This window comes from Dipodomys spectabilis, unplaced genomic scaffold (genome assembly GCF_019054845.1).
Source record: "Dipodomys spectabilis isolate Male_0828 unplaced genomic scaffold, ASM1905484v1 ptg000043l, whole genome shotgun sequence".
NCBI classification, from domain to species: domain Eukaryota; kingdom Metazoa; phylum Chordata; class Mammalia; order Rodentia; family Heteromyidae; genus Dipodomys; species Dipodomys spectabilis.
The window spans coordinates 22,549,158-22,565,092 of NW_024870720.1; the positions used below are offsets into that span (position 1 = coordinate 22,549,158).

Sequence of the window (15,935 nt, forward strand, 5' to 3'; positions counted from 1 at the left end):
TATACCACAGAAACTAAATGAAAAGGCAATCCTTCTAAGGTTCCTGTAATACCCTGTTTAGATGTAATAATTATATAATAAAGGAAAGCTTGTTTGTATGCCTTGTAGATTAACAAGTAAAAGTATGACTAATTTCAAACCTTGACAGAAATATTCCTTTAGTCGATTTGAGTCATTTTCCAAAAAAAAAAAAAAGCTAAGCATGATGCAAATGGGAAAATTATAACATTTTTTTCTTTTGCTATTTTTCCCCAGAATCTCATTATATAGTAAAAAAAATAAAAAAAACCCACAAAACCGGCACTGTGTATATTACACCAAAGTGTCTTGCATTGCAAACGAGTTAATTAAGCTACTACCTGTGGGATTTTTATGTCATTTGTTATGAAATTTCTTTGGAATATGCATAGATATCTATATATCTATGCATATTTATGATGTGTTCTTTTTCACAATAAATTACAGGAGAAAATTTATATGGGGACCCATACTTCACTCATGTAGGCAAGACACAAGGAAAAGATGAAGATTTCAGTGAAACCACCCATCCATCGCGGCTACTCCGGGATCCCTGCCTCAGCTTCAATCAGAAGATTCACAAGATTTAGTTGCACTTATGTCTCATTATCTGTGTGCTGCAGGTTGAGAATAATTGGTGAATACATTAGCATCAGATCAGAGAGCATGAAATTAGGGACACAAATAAAGTGAGTTGCAACATGGTAAATTAAAAACAAGTTGAAGACTTCCTAAGTTGAGCCTCAAGAGCTACATCTGAAAGGAGGAAATATAGTGTCTGGGCACAGAAACTTAAAAATACACACAGTGAGCATTTCTATCTGTGTTGCCTCTGTCTGTAGCCTTGTGGGGCAGAGAGACCTCAGGCAGCATATTTGGAGGGTTGGAAATCAAAACCATCTTCCCAAACACAGTACCATTTTATAGACTAGAATTCACAGAATTTACATTTGATCTATTCCTGATAGTGACATCAGCTTCTAGAAACAGATGTATACAAAATGTATACAAAACACGGAAAAAATTACTAGGATTAATATAAGAAGCCACTATACATGTGTCAATTTCTTCCTCCCTCCCTCCCTCCCTCCTTATTTCTCCCTCCCTCCTCTCTCTCTCTCTCTCTCTCTCTCTCTCTCTCTCTCTCTCTCTCTCTCTCTCTCTCTCTCTCTCTCTCTCTCTTCTCTCTCTCTTTTTCTCTCTTTTCCTCTCTTCCCTCCTTGTTTCCTTCTTTTCAGGTGGGATCTTTCTCCATAACTAAGGCTGACCTTTGGAGTTAATGTTACCTTACTATAAAAGGTTACAAAACCTAAAGTAAAACAAACTAGCTTCTTTGAAATGTACTTTTGGACACTGAACCCATGATAACTGCAAACATACATATTTGTAGGGGCAACTGAAAACCAATTCATTGAAAACTAGATTAAAAAATGATCTGCTAAAGTATAGTGTAAATATAAATTAAATATATTGATTTGATCAAGTTCTTGGTTGCCTAAGTAAATATAATTTAGACAGAAACTCTCCCTCTCCCCTGCCCAGTATACTGTATCACTGTACTTACTTTTGGTCACAACACCTTCGAGATGGATGATGTTAGGATGATCAAACTGACCCATGATACTTGCTTCACCTAGGAAATCTCTGCGTTGCTTTTCAGTATAGCCTACTTTTAGGGTTTTAATCGCCACAGGTAATTCTCTTTTTCCTGGTAATTTCAGACGTCCACTACAAACTTCACCAAATTCACCTTGTGATAAAGATAGAGAAAATACGCAAACTCTTTTAGAATTTTTATTCTAGCAAAGGCATTTAGAATTCTAATTCTTGAAGTGTTCAAGAATTAAATTTATAAAAATTATTAAAATTTATAAAAAAGTAGGACAAACATCATTAACTGTGTTAGAAGCTTTGAGCTCTTTGGACATTTAACTAATCTCATCTACCTCACCTACAGAAACCTAAATGGGCAGATGGGAGGGCAGGGATTGTGAGGGGAAACAAAGGAAGAGGCAACAATGCTTGATAAGAAATGTACTCATTACCTTGCTCATGTAATTGTAACCTCTCTATATGGTATTTTCACAATAAAAAACTTATTAATAAAATAAAATAAAAAAGAAATCTAAATGGGAACATCTGAAAGAAATAAAAACATTAAAAATCATGTATTTCTCCCTTTTTGTTAAAGAAAAAGGAAAAGATCAGGAAGCAATTTCAAGGCAGAAATCAGTTGAATTATGTAAGCACTTTTAAGTTATATGAATTACATATATGTATGTGTAAAACAATAACAATAGAAATATTTTGGCTGCAGTGCTTCTGTAATAAACCAGACATTTGTTAAGCAGAATGATGCCTTGCAATGTGATTTGTTGCACGCCACTTTGAAAGCAAGACAATTACAAAAGATCAAAAGCCTTTGGTGTTACTGCAAGACACTGATATATTACATTTCCCAATAGAAACAAAAGGTAAAAGTCATAAAACTCATAAATAGGTTGGTGTACCTGCTCCAATCACTCTTTCGATAGTGATGCACGAGGCTTCTATCTCTTTGGCAAACTCATGGACAGCTTGACTGGGATCTTCATAGGTGTGTGGGTCAATGTAGGTCCTCACGCCTGGCAGTTTAACTGTAAAAAATAGGTGGCATTCATATTGAAATGTTAATGGTTGAAGAAAAGTATAAAATTTATTAACTGGTTAGTATAGTTTAAATGCAGCAAGGAAAGGCTCTCTACTGAGTAATGACAATTATACAAGGACAGATGTATTACATTTATAGTTCAAATAAATATAGATATTGTCACTCATAGGAAATTTATATTTAATAACATTCCTCAATCACAGTATTTAGAGACTAGATCTCTGATGCAAATTAAGCACTTTTTATAAAACTTAACTGGACAATGGAATGTTACTAGTTTATTTGCTTATTACTCTTTATTAACTTTTTAGAGTCAAATATTCTTAATTTTGATTTCTCAGAAACATTTAAAATAAGGTTTTGATAGTATCGGTGCAATAGGCTGGTACACAAATAGAAATTGTCTATTTTTCTCTGCCCTTGTGATTGTATGACGGAAGACTTTTGTGTTCTCCAAGTCTCAGTGTACTGCCTTGAAGGTTACTTACTATTATCTCAAAAGTAATGAACATAAATAATATTAAGTAAGAGAGAATTGTAAAAGAGACTCAATATTTTTCAGTTGTGATCAAAACAAAAGATACCCATTTAAATTTATTTGGCAAATAAATTAACATTATTTTCTTTATGGAAAAACAAATACACTGAAAACTATAGCTAAGCCTTATTTAAGCTAGGTTTTAAGTTCACTGCCAAAAGTGTATCTTGTCAGTTTCTTAAAAATGTCGCCTATTTCAACTCATTTGAACCAAGTTTGTACCACAAGATTTTTATTTTTAGGCAAATTTTTGCTTATACACTTAAAGAAGAAACTGAGTAATTTTAATCCTTGAACCTGATGTTTATATTTAGTGATAGATTGCTATTCACTCTGCTGTTAGTGATTATAATGAGTTTTGGTATTTGATTTGAAATAAAGTAGCATTTTAAGTTAGATAAAACACTTTTGATGATAATAATGAAAATATTCTTTAAGTAATTGAATAAGCCATCAGTAGCCCGTCATCATTATCATGTCGACTTATTTTAAACTTGTAAGTCTTTTACCTATGAAAAGAAATAAAAATAAAATGTCCTCTTTTCTATTTGTGTGCAATTTGCTTACTGTGCCCATTATGGAAATGCATCTTCTCCTCTTCTGGGTCTTGCTTTGCTTTGCTGTAACCACACCGCCTGGAACAAATAAACTATAATTAGTCACATCTGACAGGGACGAGTCAATCACATTAAGCCCAGAAGTGGGAAATACAAATAAAATTACTGAACTAATGTCCACAGTAGTCATAAGAAATACCAACTTAGGAATAAAACTTATATTCCAAGTTTGTATTCCTCACTTTCAGCAAATAAGCTTGCCCAAATTTTGGTTAAAAGAAAACTTTACAAATACATTTATATGTAAATGTATTTGTTAATACAGCGTGCACTGTATTAACCACATCAGATTTTGTTTTTCTGTTGCTTTCCCTTTTGAGAATGAATTGCCTGACGAATGCGTTTCATCCAATGAACCCTTTCCTTCATCATCCTTCTGAAATGTTTCAATATTTTCCTCTCTCCTTTGTTGTTTTGGAGTCGTTAGTTGCTCCAACTCATATTTTCTATCTACAGACACTCAGAGTACTATAAAACTTACCACAATCGCTACCACCACTTCATCTTCGGTTCCCAAATTTTTGTCTCTGTTGTTTTCAATAACCAGTAATTTTCAAGTTCTTGTAAACTGTTGTCATTAGTGACAAACCTTGCCCTTCTAAGGTTCATAAGTGACAACTTAACCTTTAACCTGGTGACTTCATTTTACTTTGTAACTATTCTTGATGAACTAATAGCTTTAATTGCTTTTCTTATGCTTTGTTCCTCTCTTCAATATGTTTGGACATTTTCCTAAACTTGTATAGTTCGCTCCTCTGAATCTATTATTTTCTACCCATTCATTGAATACTTCCAATCCTCTCTTTAAATTTATTTTGGGAATTATATTCTTCTTTCTGATAGACTTATTCCATTGATACCTGAACTTTATAGGTCTGTAAAATTAATTTGCAATATTTCTCTCTTCAACCATGTTATCCCTTCTCTCTTCTTGTAGTTAATACCAAGGTGGTCTCTTCCTGAATATCTACACATTGTTTTTGTGCCCTTCACAAAATTTTAGTTTTGAAATATCAAGCATTTTTATTTTTCATTGGCTCTACCTCTTCCTCATTAATTTTTATCTCCTTTGCTTTGTCTTCAGAATACCTGCACTAGTATTACTTCTTTCCTAATATATTATACATCCAACAACCAAGATACTGTATATAAGATATTCTCCTGTTGAATTATCTTTTGATGATAAAACCAACAATAAAATATTAGGTAAAAATTCTTCAACGTAACTCCAACACACATTCCCTACATTATCCTCTACTCTTCATCTTTATATATAGAACATTTCATAAAAATCTATGAGAAATCTCTCCATGTTTCCATATATCTGACTACTATACTTCCCTTTTGCAAAGATATTGTTTTTAATGATGTACAATTATTGAAGTCTTATTCAATTATTGCCATCACTTTTATCCCTGATTCCCAACTTCTGGAAACTTTCCCCAGTATAGAAATTTTCTCTGTTCCTCTAATGCTGTGGTGGTTTTCCATTTATAGTTCAACACACTTATTTGAACAGGTTTGTAAATTCCCCTACTATTACCAACTTCTTAAATGGCAAAAGGTAGTATTTACAAACAAATTCTGGCATTGAATGAGATGGCATTTACATATTTATTACATTGATGAATGAATTAATGAATGAGTGAATGAAATTTTGAGTTTATCCACACAATCACAGTTGTCTGGCAAATGCCTATGCTGATGAATACTGACACAGTTGATGTGGTATGTGATTAACCTTGCTAACACTAAACAACTGGCAACAATGACAAATGTTTAAATTTTTGTTTAACCCTAATGAAGAGAATTTACTTTCTGTAAGATATTACTATAATACTACTAAACTAAATTCATTAAACATAAAATTTCCATTTATTATCACAGTAGGAAAATACAGCCAAAGTGGAAGACTAACAAAGCTGGCAGTCAATACAATTAGTTTGAAAATAACCATGTAAGTGAACTATTCATAGGCATTTACCAACAGACTGTTTATGGTTACATATTCTGGGACATTTAATAAAGCCTGTATTTTGGTACCAAAACAAAATGTATTTTGCTCTATGTGATTTCTTAATGTATAATTAATAGATAACAGTGATAACCACTAAAGTCCATTTTAATGCCAAGTTTGAATAAAAAGGACAGTAAGCTTTATCATGTTAAAGAACTGGCAATTGATAAAGCACCTTCAGTAAATTTTTGAAGGAACTCGAAATAAACATACTGAACACATACAATGTTCTCAGGGGGAGAAATACTCAAAATGAGATGTGGTGGCTTTTGAAATTTTGTTCCTAACACTTAGATGCATTTAACATTCAAGAACTTTTAACACCTGATGTACTCCTTTCCTGAAAGGCAGAGGAGAAAAATAAACGCACAAAATTAGGCCAGTATTTTATTTGGTTTGTTTAAGTATGCATCCAGATATTTTAACAAAATGTTCATAATTTTCTTAGATAACATATTCTTTCTGTGTTTAATAGATGTGCTTCAGTTCTGTCGAACTTTAATGTATGTGCCTAAAGAAAGAAAAATCACTGGTATTTCTTTTTAACAATGTTCTAAATGCAGTTTAAATGATACTGACAGAAGGGTTTATGCAGGAATTCTAAAGAAACCTAACAGGTAGATGCATTCTTTGCAATAGATAACAAATGTTCAATCCACCAATTTCAACTGCTAACTTTCTCAATAAATGCATAACTTTTCAAAGTGGTATATTCCAATAGCCTTTATCATTAAATCATTAAGAAAGCCTCACATGCAGATTCCTCAAATGAAAATGGAAATAAAATATTCGGTCTCATCTAGAAATGATTTGAGAATACCTTGGTGAGGAGCGGTTAACATTTTATTACCTAGGGTGAGAGCCAGGAGGGCAATAGAAAGAAGTTAATTTTGAGTATGGACATCTCTGGGGCTCTGTAACATATACAGCTGCATGACACATTAACATATAAAAGTTAGTTCTGGAACCCCCTAAAGCACCATTAAAACTAGCCTCAACAAGATACAGCAAGTAAAAATGCAGCTGGCAGAGATTGGCACTCAAATAGTGGTTCAGCCTCATTAACAAAGTATTGCAAGGAAGCTTGTTCATTTACTATCATCTTCTGTACCTGTTCCAGATGTATAATTTTAACCAAACGCAACAATCTATGAATGTATCATTCCTCATATAAACTAGGCCTCAACTTTCTGAATTTTTTTCCTGAATGAAAAGTTTTTTTCATTTTGTTTCATATTACAACTGTAAGATCTGTGAATATATTTTACCTAAATTATCTGTAGCATTTTTATTCAGAAGATACCTCTTCTATTATTTATGTTAATGTTTATCTAGAAAACAATGTGTTATTTGGCAAAGTTGGGTATGAGAAACTATATATAGGCTTATAGAGGTATTTCATATGTATATGTAGCAATGAAAATGTGGATAACTTAGAAATCTGCCCATTTCCTCCCAATCTAAGAGGTTGGATTATACAACCCTGATAATATGAATGCTGATCTTAAAAACTTGATGCCAACTGTTACATCTGTATTTGGAGATTTGAAATTTCCATAAAGGTTAAAATGATAGTGGTTATATGCTGATGAAGTTGCCAATGAAAAATTTCCTTAGGGACAGGTTTAATACTTAATAATAAGTTTCGATTATAAATGCTGAGCCCTCCAGAGTAATCATAGAAGTTTGTCAATAATTTACTAAATGGAACTCTAGTGACCAGTAAGGAAAAGGACTGAAAGGATGAGCCCCAAAGTGCGTGCAAATGCTGATTCCACAAGAACTTCGCAAACAGATGGGCCCACAGCTTTGACATACAGAAATAAATACTTTTAATTGTTTCAAACTAAATAATTTGGATAGAATATAATGGTTTATAGCAGAATGGTTTTGAAATCTGATTTAAGAAAAAGTGTAGTTCTATGCATAGCTATGAAGTTGACAGTTCTTTATTTTTCCTCTATTTCAAGATAAAATTAAAAAATGCTTTTCCTATACTTCAAGGAAAACCTGTTTTAAAGAAAACCTCAACAATTTAGCAATACAACAATCTGCATTTTTAATTTTAAATTATTAAAAGCCACTATTCCTTTAAAACCCAAATTTTTCTTCATATATACACATATAATGTATACATACACATACATACATGTATATATTTTTCATACATACATAGATGTGTATATACACTCATTATTTTCTATCATAAGATGACTTTAACCATGGTAATTTTGCATTTAAATAATTTCATTAATGAAATTTTGGATAGAATAAGTAATAGTTTGAGGAGAAATATTTCAAACTTTTCATTTCAGACTTTACTCCAATTATGAAAATGTTAGTCTAAATAACAACCCACCAGCTAACTCAGCCTTATAAAGAAGCATCCAAACTTAATGTGTTGTAAAAAATAGAAATAGATTAATTTTTTATGGGACTTCATTGTTCAATAAGAATATAAATTCATTAAAATTGGACTTTGGGTATGTAGGCTATCTTGCTAACCTCATAATTCTCATCAATATTTTCTTCATTTAGACACCAAGATCCTGGGATTTTTTGTTATATATGTATATGTGTGTATGCATATATGTATATAATTGTAAAGAAAATAAGTTATATATATAAATGCAGTTGATCTATTTTTATTTCTGGAAAATATTCTATTAAGCATGTCATAGAAATGTGTGCTTGTGGGAAACCATCTTCTTAAATATTGGAGTGGTGTAATGAGTCTCACAAAGTAAAGGTACAACTTCCTGGATAACTACCTCACATCTGTAAAGGATGCTAATTACCCTATTACTAAGGACATGTGAGAAGCTAAAGAAAATCTTATTCATGGTTCCCATATTGTGTGTTTATTCTATATCTTCTAAAACAAAGCTACAAAAACACTTTGAAATGGTGTGTAGTACACATGAATTTGTGCATTTCCCAAGCAGAAACCTTTGAAATTCTTTTAGTATTACCTATATTGGAAATACCTGAAAAAACCCAACTTCAAAACTTCCAAAGTTGCATTATAAACTATCCTCAATCCTTCATAATATTTAGTGTATTCATATCACTTCTATATAGCAATGTAGTTTAAAATACATGACATGTGAAATTTATGTTTCTAGTTCAGCAAGTTTTTTCTAATGCTTTAACTGGTAACCTTGTGTTGCTTTTTAATGTTGTCATTGACAACCATTGGATTCCTTTTGATCATAGTAGGCTTATGTATATTCCACAATTGTCTGAGGTACTTTAATTGTTAAAAAAGGGAATGTTGGATCAATTCATAGTTATATTTCATATACAAAGCTTTTAATTTAGACAATCTATTTTACATATATTTCAAGAAATCCCTTCTGCTATATTTTAGCCACCTCCTTGTCAGATATGTGTAAAGATTAATGAAATAATCTGTGTAAAGTATACACGAAAATACATTTTTATTTTAACCTTTCAAGAAATGTATAGTCAATATAGGAAAAGAAGTTTGTTAAAGAATGAAGACAGTGTTTTAATTAATTCATTATCAATTGGTTACAGAAATTTGTTTTGATTTTAACACCCATATTATGACATTTTGAATATATACAATATGAAATAAAGTGGAATTTGTCTCATGCTTCTGATGAAAATATTTTAGAAATAAAAGTATTTATTTATTTAAAAATTTAATGACTTAAAATACCATTAATAGGAGACAAGAGGTTGAAAGGATGTAATTATTTTTGTCAAACACCATAGGATTGTGTCTGTCAGCTAATTAAAAAGATAAAAGAGAAAAAACTAATAAAAATTTAATGACTTTCTATATGAATTTGTAAGTGAAGAAAAGAAGTATTTAGTGTCTCTAATTTCAAAATACTAACCTTCTTTATCCTTTCTACTTGAACTCTTTAGAAGTAATAAACCATATGAATACACTCAAAATTGCCAAAATAGTGAGTGAATGAAAGAATATGAGTTTTTCTGAATTTAAGAATGTAAAAATATGTTTTGATTCTAAGAATATTTCAGAGGGATCTATAATGTTATGCTATAAATATATATTGGTATCTATAAGCAGAATCATAAATGAATATATGATAACATTGTTTAAGAAATTATACATATTAAAATCTTAAACTAAAATAATGAATTGTACATAGCTTGCTTATAAAAACAAGTTCTTTGGGAAGTAAAATGATAAGGATATCAAAACAGTTACAATGGCTTAATATTAAAGCCCACAGATTAAAAAGGTATCTAAAATCAGGTGTCTGATTGTCATTCAGTTGTAATACAGATATTGTTTTTGTCACTGAGGAGATTTGAATCAAAGCAGTGAAGTTTGGAATGTTAACATTTTTCCTTGGGATGTTACTACCAAGTTAGTAGTGTTGGAGGTGAAAATAATTTGAGATCGGTGTCGAAATTGGACTCTGTAATTACGAATTTCATGTTGTAAATTTATATCACACCTTCTAAAAAGTTACTCCCAGCTACTTAGGAGACTGACATCTGAGGCTCAAGGTACAAAGTCAGCCCGTATAGGAAAGATGCTGAAACTCTTACCTCCAATTATCCAGCAAAAAACCAGAAGTGTAGCTGCAGCGTAAGTGGTAGAGATTAAGCTAAAAGACAGTGCCCAGTCCCTGAGTTCTAGACTCAGTACTGACACACAGAAAAGTAAAATAATAAATAAATAATGAGTCAAATGTCAGACAATGGTGTCCTGGTGAAGAATATGACAGAGCAAAGTCAGAACCTCCAAGCCTTGCAAAAGCTGTATTTGAATGAAAAACAGAACCCAGGATCTAGAGCAATGATTTTGAGTTCTTTATTTACCCATAGTATATTTCTATTAACTATCTCAATTTATCACAGTATAATTCCACAAATTATTTCTAGGGGGTTCTAAAGACCAGTGAATGTTCAGTGAATAATTTTTAAAGTGTATGTATCACATCATGTCACGTGAAGGCAAAACATATATATATATATATCCATGGATGATCTTTCAAGAGACAAAAAACATTGTGTTTCTAATATCCAAAATGTAAAAAGTAATCTGTTCTACAACTATAAATAGTATAGTCTTAAACAATGATGAAGATGATGCTGATGATAATGAGGATGATAGTGTTTCTTGAAAATTATTCTTATGGCTATTGGTTATACTGCTTTGTTTTTTGTTTGTTTGTTTTTTATCCGTCGTGGATCCTGAAACTCAGGGCCTGAGCACTGTCCCTCAGCTCTTCAGCTGAAGGTTAGTAATCTACCACTGGAGCCACAGCATCACTTCCGGCTTTTTCTGCTTATGTGGCACTCAGGAATCGAACTCAGGGTCTCATGCATGCAAGGCAAGCACCACTGAGCCACCTTCCCAGCCCAGTTATATTGCTTTGTATACAAAATTAGTTGATCTATTTTCTGATATTCCAGCTTTTCAGCAAGTCTTTCAATGAAGACTCAATATTTTATTGAGAACATAAGGATATATTTGCATGAATAATTTTCTGCACACACAAAACACACATACACACAAAAACATACATTCATTTTCTTTTGAATTCTTAACATTATTTGAAGAACGACATTAGGAATTTTTAATATTTGTGCGTGATGTATTTCTAATTAAGAAAATTATATCCCACTTTCCTTTTTTCTAATTATACAAAAGAAAAATAATATTGTTTTTTAATGAGTATGTCATGCTAGTTAAATTTCATCTTTGCTCACAGGTTCTGATACAAGTTCATACATGCTCAACTCTTGTATAAATAATTTTGAGATTTACTTTAAGGTAGGCAAAGTTATTAATCATTTCTTTTAATATTTAACTTCTGTCCATTCTTCTTCAGAGATAATTTGTCTCTTATAAGACCTAAATTTGAGACTGAAGTAGATGGCCAACTTTAGTGCTGTATACTATAGGAAAACCTCACCATTTAAAATAATTAATGTGTATGTTAGACTTTCTTAGATTTCAGTTTTCATATTTGTTACTGAAACCCCATGTTCAGCATATTGTACCATGTAGCTGAAATTAAATCAAGTTAAATTAATTAGAAAAAATCTGAACTTGTACATTAAATTTAAAGCATTTTCTAATAAAAATTCAAGAGATTGAGAAAAGAAATTAAATTCCATCAGTCTATTTCTTCTCCTTGTTTTCAGAATCATTGGTGTTTTCTTACATGTCCACTTATGGGCACTTTTCTTCATTCACATATACACATTTTATATTTACAAAAATAATTCATGTCTAGAGCATACTAGTAACAACTTACTATGCTACTATGAAAATCTATAATCCTCTCAAATGCCTTATAGCATCTTTCGAAATTGGAATACAAGTGAAAACTTCATAATTAACCCAAAGACTTACACCCTAATCTACAAGGTAATTCCTATAGAATTTCACTCTTTGTAGTACTCTTATACAGAAGTCCTTCTAATACTATGATTAGAAATTTCTAGGATATCATCCCATATTATTCTAGTCCCAAACCTTTAACTTATATTTAGAATTTATATTGATAAATAATTAAGATTATTCCATTTGGACCCTGATCCCAGAAATGGACATATATTTTCTTTTATTTTAGTGGTATCACAATGGGAATATCATTTAAAATACCTAAAATAACTGAAATTTATCAAAATTAAGTAAACCATCAAAAAATCACAAGCGGTTTTATAAACCAATGTCATGGCTACCCACAATGACTGAATATAGAAGATCTCAGGACATCATGGTCGTTTGGTGGTTCTGGTAGATGGAAAAGGTGTTTTCACCTTGACGGAAGTAGTGTTCTACTTCCAGGTGTATGGGTTTTATAGAATGGACAACAACAAAAACAGTGATGTATTAATGTAGAACAGATGCTCTAATGTAGAATTCCTAGTTCAAATCAGAGCCGCAGTAAAAGCCTTAGAAGAGAACTACGAATGATTGACATTGGGAATAAGGATATAATTTAAAATAATCCATTGTGAAATCATTCATTAAAATTCAGCTTTGGGGAAGAGTTTCACCGACTTTCTCACTGTTAAGACGTAACTGGTGCACTCATTGTAAAATGTACACATATGAAGAAAGAAAAGAGATGCTGATGGTGTTACACAGAGGTGGACATTACATAGGAGTGAAAGCTGGAGGGAACACTAACCATATTAGGCTTGGATGGGCAACAGCGCACAGGGAAGAAGCCCTCCCACAGCCACATTCGCAGCAACTGAAAAGCAAACAAGAGAGCCCAAGATAAGGAAGAGATCCCACTCCCCTCAAGTATACCATAACCACACTGTGGATTTACTCGGATGTCAGCATTGCTTTCCTAAAGCAAAGATTCTTATAAGCATGCAATCATTTTTTTTCCACACTGCCTTTCACTTAAGTAGTATTTTCTGGATTAAGAAATACAGAACTACACTACTAAATAGTTACTTTTATTTTACTTAAAATGAGCAACCAGGAGAAAATATTGTAACCCAATATATCATAATTGTTTGCAATAAATATATATTAATGTATAAGCCCATTTAGATGTTTCTGTCACAAATCCTCAGATCTTAAATTTGGAAGACTTTCTAAATAGCCATTTAGAGACATATCTATGTGTAGCCTGGAAGTTTAGAATTAGAAAACACTTCTAATTCATTTGACTCATTGATTTGTTGTGTCAGTAAAATTTTATGCCTATGTAACGTACAATCACTTTTGAAAGGTCAGCAATTCAAATATTCAGATTTTAAAAATGAAACCCCAAATATGTTTTTTAGATCTATGGTTGTATAGAAGAGCAAAATGTAGATAAATATAGTGCAAATACGTTCACAGTATGGCAACATTGAAGTTTCTTCTTAATTTCCGCATACTTATGGCAAAAAAATCTTTAGAAGATGCAAGATAAATTGTTTAATAAAGTGCACTTCATTGATCAAAACCACATGAATCTATGGTGGAATATGTTAAAGAAATTATTTAGTGCTTCAATGCATTCACTTTCATTTTTTATGAATAACATTTATAGTGATATCAAAAGAGTCATAATGTACCAGTAGGTCAGGCATTTGATTAAACTCTGTCTTGTTTAACTTTATATGATATATATCGGCTGAATTTTGATCAAATTAGGAGAAGAAAATAAAATATAAATATCCAGTAAATATTTAAATGTTAATGAAGACAGACAAGTATTTAGAAATCAAATTCTAATGGATATTTTTCAAAGGAAAACTAGATATTGATCCATGTCTTTTAAAATTTTTTGTAGCACTGATGATGTTTTAAATACTAATTTTATGAGGATTTGATTGTCGCTAAAATATAATTTAAGAGGCAAAACAAAAATCTATGGCATTGATTTGTTTAACTTGACTATTTGTGATAGTGTTTTAAAGAACATGCCAATTATTTCCATTGTATTTTCATGCCATAATTATATTAGATCAAATAATAAAATATTCTAAGTATAAGCAAAACATCTACAAAATGCTTTGGCAGAACTTAACATATTTCTATTTACATTTATTACATGGACACCTTAAATAATTACTAACATTTTTCTTAGGTCTTCTTTCCTATAAGTTTGTGCTTTACCTTATGACTCAGATTAGAGGCAGAAAATTAAGCCATGGTATAATCCCAGTTTTAGTGACATAGTTATACTCACTATGAATTAATTATGACTTCTTTAAAACAGTTAAGGTAGAGTTCTGTTGTAAAAAAGGCACAATGGTCTATGAATTTATGACATGTTTTATTTGGCCCTTTAAATCTTTCATACTTCCCCCTTAAGAATGTTAGTTCCTGAAATGCAAAGGATTCCTTAATATTTTTACCCTTATAATTAAAATATTAGGAATGTCACTATTTTAATCTAATTATTGTTAGTAGTACAATTAACTCAACTTACTGATATTTACCAATACAGAAATTTTGTGTATCAGTGTTAATTGTATGTCTGAGTCACAAATATATAAATTATTATTCATGCTTGACAAGATGTTTCCATCTCCATATAGAAGACAATTGCCCCTCTGTGAAAAAGTATATAGTTCATAACTGAGAATTGTGCTGACAGGAGCCAAAACTTTACTGAGGTTTGCAATTATCTACTGAGTAGGAATTGTGTATTACTTGTTCAGTCTTCTATTACTCAAAAAAGGAATTAATGATTTCTAAATCAGCAAGAACATTCAACTTATTTCTCTTATATTGTAAGCACTGTGTGTTTTGAATTAGTACACACAAGTACATATACATACATACGCATTTCAGTATTATACCCAATCTACAAATTTTAAGTCTGAAGGATCTAAATTACTATTATTTGGAATTCCACCCTTTTTTCAATCATATTTAAATTAAAAACTTGATACCATGTAAAATCAAATACTTATACTTCTATTTTTTTTTTCTGAGTCACTATTTTATACTTTGTACAGTTACTTTTTGGCCTTGTTTTAATGTGGCCTGAATAAATCACCTTAGATAAACAGCTTCTTTTGAGCTTAAGTTGTCAGTTATAGCATAGTGATAATAATAGATCGTGCTTTCTTAGGTTTTTGTGAAAATACAGAAGATGTGTATTTCACTTTATCAATGTCTAGCACATCATATATTTTGGAGAAAAGTAGAGAGAAAAGTATAAATGCTAATAATATAATCAATGTGATAGAATAGATATTCCTCATATAAAAAGCATTGATTTTTCATGATCCATGATCATGATCATGATATTAACGCACTAAATATTCCAATATATTACAATTAAACAACTAATTACATGCAGACTAATTTACATAACTATGCAATGGCCAATATAATTTTAAAAATCATTTACATAAAGAAGATTTTCTAAGGACTTAGGTATAAAAGCATATTTTGATTTAATATTTTATTTAAGGAATTAAAATAGACAATCTTCTTTGAATATATGAAGTAGAATAATAATCCTCCCAAATAAATCTTGTGCAGTAAATTCTATAGAAGCTGTCATAGTACCACCATAGCACTAGATGTATTAAAAAGCCATAGTTTTTACATAAAACATACTCAGGTAAGCACAGGTTGAAAATGGTTACAAGTATTAGAAATAATGTAGAAAC

At 31.1% G+C, this 15,935-nt stretch overlaps 1 protein-coding gene across 5 annotated transcripts in view; it reads right to left on the minus strand.

Annotated features, from left to right (window-relative positions):
• Positions 1-15,935, minus strand: part of Epha5 (EPH receptor A5) — a 293,039-nt gene that overhangs the window by 31,967 nt on the left and 245,137 nt on the right. For 3 of the 5 annotated variants that reach the window (XM_042678116.1, XM_042678115.1, XM_042678117.1), the window contains 4 exons: positions 12,992-13,057; positions 3,774-3,841; positions 2,529-2,654; positions 1,583-1,768 (listed from right to left, as the gene is read on the minus strand). In XM_042678116.1, coding sequence (XP_042534050.1) covers positions 1,583-1,768; positions 2,529-2,654; positions 3,774-3,841; positions 12,992-13,057 — 446 coding nt within the window. The remainder of the gene's footprint in view (positions 1-1,582; positions 1,769-2,528; positions 2,655-3,773; positions 3,842-12,991; positions 13,058-15,935) is intronic. The other 2 variants (XM_042678119.1, XM_042678118.1) reach the window with 1 other exon arrangement.